This window comes from Limulus polyphemus, unplaced genomic scaffold, assembly GCF_000517525.1.
Source record: "Limulus polyphemus unplaced genomic scaffold, Limulus_polyphemus-2.1.2 Scaffold5208, whole genome shotgun sequence".
Taxonomy (NCBI): Eukaryota; Metazoa; Arthropoda; class Merostomata; order Xiphosura; family Limulidae; genus Limulus; species Limulus polyphemus.
Genome location: NW_013670818.1, coordinates 43,682 through 50,229, shown reverse-complemented (window position 1 = coordinate 50,229; position 6,548 = coordinate 43,682). Strand labels below are relative to the sequence as shown.

Below are 6,548 nucleotides of genomic sequence, written 5' to 3'. Positions count from 1 at the left end.
CAATACATTAAATATCCAGATATTGCATTTGCAGTGAAACCAGTATCTCATGAGAATGGTTTTCCAGTGCCACATCCACCACAAAATTGGGAAACAGAAGAGTTATCCTGTGAAGAAGACAATAAATCATTTTCATCCTCTTCATCTAGTAATTCTATTCCTGTGGCACTTCAACATAAACTGCTTCATCTGATCACACAAGAACTAAATGACCTAATTCATGACTTGTCTCTATCAAAGCAGCATGGGGAACTTCTTGGCTCTTATTTACAGTGATGGAATTTATTAGCTCCAGGAACACGAGTTTCAATTTACTTTAATCATCATCAAAGTCTTGCTTCTCACTACAGCATGGAAGTTACTTTGTGTTTCCGTACAAATGTTGATGCACTAATGGAAGAATTAGGTACTGAATATCATCCTCAAGAATGGAGACTTTTTTATCTAAAGTGAGTCTGAAAGCTTTACTTTTGCACAATGGGAACACTAAGCCATCGATTCTTGTTGCTCATGCTGTGAACATGAAAGAAACTTATCAAAGCATGCAGATTACACTTGAGGCCATCAAATATGATCATCATAGGTTATTGGACTCCTGCAGAATAGGTATACCAAACATTGTTGATTTTTTGTGTCTTTGGGACGGTTGAGATGATAAAAAATCATTTAAAAAAGAAGGAATGACCAGTGAGAGAGAGAATTACGTACCAGGGAAACAGAATATAGAGTATTAACCTTTAGTGAATCATCAAAATGTGTACCTGCACCACTTCATGTTAAACTGGGACTCATGAAGAATTTTGTAAAAGGAATGAACAAAAATGGTAATGATTGCAGATATCTGCTGTCTGACCAGTTTCCAAAAATCAGTAAAGCAATATCTTTGTTGGGCCACAGAAGTGCTGATGGATAGTGATTTTGAAACAGTATTCAACCAGAAAGAATAATTTAAGATATCTTAACCTGTCTTTATTAGAGTTGGATGATTAGTGGAAGCTGCTAATTAATTAATTGTTGTGTTAATAATTAGTTACATTCAACTAATTGAATATTCTCATGGGATTGTTCAAAAAATGTAACAGTGTAAGTTGGGTTTTGATACCTGTAGTGGGCAGAGCACAGATAAACCAATTGTGTAATTTGTACTTAACAAACTTGCCAGTATTTCCATTATTTGGAATAATTTAAAATAATAATAGTAATTATCTGAATCCTTAATTTTGATTAGTTGATTATTTTTGTTTCATTAAAGGATTTCCTTGAAATTATGATTGTTGGATTAATCAAAATCAGTAGTTATATTTGTGACAATAATCAATTTATAATAGTAATGGATTATTTTAAGGACACTAATCAATGTAATAGGTGCTCGTAGGGAATTGATTTCATTGCCAAGCTCTAATCTTCATATAACAACCCACCTGTCCTTCCTCTGAACCCTCCCTATGATAATTCTGTGTCTTTCCTAAGTTACGAGAGTAAAAACTCCATACACTGTTATAAATGAAGCATACTAGTGACTGACTTATACAATGAAACTGTAGCCTATTTAGACATCAATATTCTTACAAGTACAACCCAAAAATTTGTATGTTGTTATTTATAGACCTTGCTTCCGGCACTTGATGCTCCGTTTAAGAAAAATTGCCGAAATTTGTTATATTTACCTTGTCATCTGAAATGGTTTTTGTTTTCCCATTTATTTAAATACTTAGTTTTTGTTACGTGTAATACTACCCTTCAGTTTTGTATGATACACTAAAATACTTAAACATTATTTGTCAAAGCACTTAAAAGATGTTCTTCTAAACTGAGAAATGTTTCCCACATTTACACAACCCATTGATATAAAGTATTTTATCTTTGTGTAGCATAAGCTCACTGTTTTGTGTAATGGATGTTGTAGATAATTAATTCTTGTAAATTGCTTTAAATAAGTTGAAAGATGAATGTAGCTGCGTTAAATTAGGGCAACAATTTATTTTTGATTTGTAAACATTTAATTATTTCATTTTATTTTTCTGTTGTTAACTTGTAACTGTATTAAATTAAATTATTTTTAGTAAAATGTTGTATAGAGAGAGTTCACTGGAGAGATCTGATTGCTTAATGCATTAATGATTTTTGTACCAGATAAGCAAAGGAAAGTTGTTTTTTTTTCTGTTAATTTTAGTAGGGATGAAACTTTCTTCTAATCAGCAAATTTCAGACATTTTAATGTTGTTTAGTGTTGCACATAAGTTTTGCAGTAACTTGGATTTCTGATATTTTATTTAATATTAAAACATATTAACAAACTTCTGCTAATCCTGGGCAGTTGCCAGATAGTGGAAAAACTATGGTTACAAAAAACATTGCCCTTACAATATTTTACAGGAAATATTTTGATGCCTTGTTAATGTTCTAATGTGTAGTATTTCCACATGATGTATAATAACAACAGTTTTAAACAACAATAAAATATTACTTTATCTGTAAATGTTTTCTACATCCTCAAGTTATGGCATCTAATCAATGGTTTTGTGCAGTTTAAGGTTTTATTATAACATTTATTGTTGTTTAAAACTGTTGTTATTATACATCATTAGTTTAAGGTTTTATTATAACATTTATTGTTGTTTAAAACTGCTGTTATTATAGATCACGTGGAAATACTACACATTAGAACATTAACATGGCTTCAAAATATTTCCTGTAAAATATTACTTTATCTGTAAATGTTTTCGACATCCTCAAGTTACGGCATCTAATCAATGGTTTTGTGCAGTTTAAGTTTTTATTACAACATTCATTGTTGTTTAAAACTGTTGTTATTATAGATCATGTGGAAATACTACACATTAGAACATTAACATGGCATCAAAATATTTCCTGTCACAAAACCATTGATTAGATGCCATAACTTGAGGATGTAGAAAACATTTTACAGGTAAACTAAGACCAATGTATGAATCATATTTCAATCAGCTAACAGCTGAAACTTGTCACTAGAAAAGAACATAAATATAACTACACCACTAAGTGGCATCATTGGTTACCTACAGTTGTGAACTTTCAATAAGTTTTGAGCTCATTCTGGAACATTTTGGGTGGAATTGTAATGAATTCCAGTTCCCACTGTGAACATTTTTATTTCGAGATATTGAAATTTCTGATTATAAGGGCTTTCTGGATGTGAAGATGTTGGATAACAAAGGTTTTTACTTTAGTGAAATTTTTGACCAATTAGGATCTAGTTGATATATTTTCCTCATTTTACAAAATGTTGGGTTTATTGCAAGTATTTTCTGCATGAACAATTCATTGAAAATTTGCACATTAGCTCAGTTTAAAGGTGGGATGAATTTTAAAATACAACAAAGGTTATTGAATGTCATTCTTTGCTTAATGCCATTCAATAGAAAAGTTGATAATTTGATTAAAAACAAATTTAGTTGTGACTGGTTAGAGGAAAACTATTATCATGGAGTGTTAACTAAAAGTCACTGAGTCAAACTGAGAAAATTCATGAAAAAGGTAATTTACCCACTAAAACTTTTTGTTTCATGGGGTTCCTATAAAAGTTTGACATATGGAACTACTAAAAATTGCAGAGTTGTGAAATTATTAACCAGACTTTGCTAATTTAATGTTGTGTTTAAAGACATCATATCTGCTAAATGTATGAAAAAAAAGACAGGACAGTGTACCAGAAAGTTCAATTTAAAAAGAAAAAGGGATTCTTATTATTACTCAAAATATTTCACCCTTTTTTTTACGTTTGCATTTCTCATCTGTTTTAGACTGCAGGATTGAATTTTAATTGCGTTGAATAAGGTATTGCAAATACTAGATATTTTGTGGGATTTGTTTAAGAATTTCAAAGTCTGTCTTTTCATATAGAAAGCAAAATAATTCAATTTGATTTAAACTTCTAAATTTCAATTGCATTGAAACCTCTTATTTGGTTTCATTGTTTCTGAAAATTGAATATTTTTTAGACCAGGTAACTTGCACAGCAGAAGAATTTACTTGTTTAAACAAAAAATGTATCACATCACGTTGGGTCTGTGACCAAGATGACGACTGTGGAGACAGTAGCGATGAAGCAAATTGTCGTAAGTCTCTTTGAATATAGATTAACCTTGTGGGAACTTCTAATTCCATTTAGAATAAAATTGGTCAAACTTTGATATCTTTATCATCATGGTTGAAACTTAATCAACTCAAACTTGAAGCATAATAACAATTAAATGTTTTTGTATCTATTTAGATTTTGCTTTTAGCAGTGCTGTATTTTTATTCAGTTGCAAACAGTTACATACTATTATGTTTATTGTGAGACTTGTGTAATGATTGATGTGAACCCAACTTTTTGAATGTGTTTTTCATAGAACATACACATTTTGTGACCCAAGATGCATTTGTATATATGTTTTGTTCTTGAAGTTATTTTGTAAACTGAATAAGGTACCACAAAGAAAGAATTATGTTCAACTTTCAGGTTTGTTATTTTAATTTCTGATGCCATAAGTATAGTTTCTACTTGTATGCTTATACCAACATTATTGAATGAGTCTTTATATAAAATAAATTGTATGTTGTTAAACTTGGTATAAATATAGTATTTACCAATTGTACTTTATATAATATCAAACAAAAAACATGAACTTCACAGTTATCCACAAAAGATTGAAATACCACATCTGTGTAAGATACATGTTGTGTAACTTGATTACAATGGATTATCTGATATGCAAATTAAAGTTTAGAAATTTGAAATTAATATAAGAAAACATAACTCTGTAACAAATAATGAGGGGAGGATGCAGTACTCCTAACTCTACTTTTTTTTTCTTTTTGTATCGGGATAAAGTTTGGGTATTATAACAACAAGGATTGCAGTTAGTCGAATTTTCTTGTTTAAAAATTGTATTAATTATTCTTTAACTTAGTTAGAAATAAGTAAGAATAAGTAATAAAGTAATAAATAAGTAATAATAAGACTTAGAAAGAAGAAACTTGATAGCTTTTGGTGTATGTAGAAAGGAAGTTTGAGTAATTCTTCATCTTTAAAAAAAAATATTAGGGACCAAAAAATCAGGTATTGTTAGCAGTTTGAATTTTAAAAATTTGTTATACAAAATAAATGATTAAATCTATATGAAACAAATTTGAATTTCACTTTATAATGATGTTCTTGTGTGCATAACACATGCACAGGCTCTATAGTTTAAGAACGCTCATTATTATATGTGAAATAAAGATTTCCAGGTAATGTATTGGGTAAATGTGGCAAATACCTGTAGAAGATATTTCCAAAAAAAATTAATAGCTTTTGTTAAGGTTTTTTTTTTTGCTAATTGTTTTACATCGGTCATTGTGGTTGTATTGAAAGTGATACAGTAAAATAAAGCACTGACATACATGTTTCATAGAATATTAGCTATTGTAGTAAGTCATTTATACTTTTCAGTAAAATGCTTTCAAGTCACTACAGAATTAGTATTTCATCTTTCCAGCAAATGTAACTTGCTCTTCAACGGAGTTTATGTGTGACAACGGGAAGTGCATACCAGATCGTTGGCATTGTGATGGTGATGTGGACTGTTCAAATAGTACTGATGAGAAAAATTGTCCTACGGAAGGCCTTCCATCACCATGTGAAGCCAGAGAGTTCACGTGTGCTAACCAGAGAGACTGTATCCACATTTCCTGGCAATGTGATGGAGACACTGACTGCCCTGATGAATCGGATGAAAAAAATTGTAAGTTCAGAGTTAATTATGGTGTATTACCGTATAGTAACGTAAAAGAGTTATGTAGTGACGAATGAAAGAAATGTTGAATTTGCGAGATGAGATTTATTCAGATTAAAAATTCTCAGTGAAAAAACAACAACAAATAAATATGATTTTAAAACTTGTAAACTATGAGAGTTAAAACCATATGTTCCTATTATTTTGCACACTACAAGATCTCCCGAACACGTAGTTTGGTGCTAATTCTTAAATGTAACATCGATGTCTCAAGCTCATGCACCACAGCAAAAGCAATTTTGACTATTTGACCATGTCAGCTGGTTGCAAAAGGGATCCTGTTTGCATATTTTTTCCAGAACTACCAAATGATGAAACTGGAACAAGTATAAAATGCATAGACTGTGGGAAAGAGTCGCAGTGTTTTGTTGTTCAAATGAAGCAGCACTTAACAGTGTGTAAAAATTGAGATGTGATCGTCAAAGTTGATTACAGTGACGAAACCGATTTGTAAATACAACTCTCAACTTCACAAGCAAAAATTTTAATCACCAACATCTAAGAAGTAGTCTCATGTGGTATTCAATCAAAACTGGATTCTGTCAGGTTTTTTTTATGTATGTATATGTTGGATTTTGTACAGTAGGTATCTGTGATTCGTTGTTGATAAATTTCAACAATAAATGGACCGCTCACAGTCAGCTTGTTTTTAACCCTAGTGCCACTGGTATCCTTTACTGCGTACGAAACAAGGTTTTAGTGTCTTACATTCAGAATTTTATTAAACTACTCTTTGTTTATGTTATACCA

The 6,548-nt window shown here is 30.6% G+C and overlaps 1 protein-coding gene across 1 annotated transcript in view; it reads left to right on the top strand.

Annotated features, from left to right (window-relative positions):
• The window catches only part of LOC106472273 (low-density lipoprotein receptor-like), a 50,413-nt gene that overhangs the window by 18,686 nt on the left and 25,179 nt on the right, over positions 1-6,548 (top strand). Inside the window, exons 5-6 of the mRNA XM_022400869.1 lie at positions 3,981-4,097; positions 5,502-5,747. Of these exons, the coding sequence (XP_022256577.1) occupies positions 3,981-4,097; positions 5,502-5,747 (363 nt within the window). The remainder of the gene's footprint in view (positions 1-3,980; positions 4,098-5,501; positions 5,748-6,548) is intronic.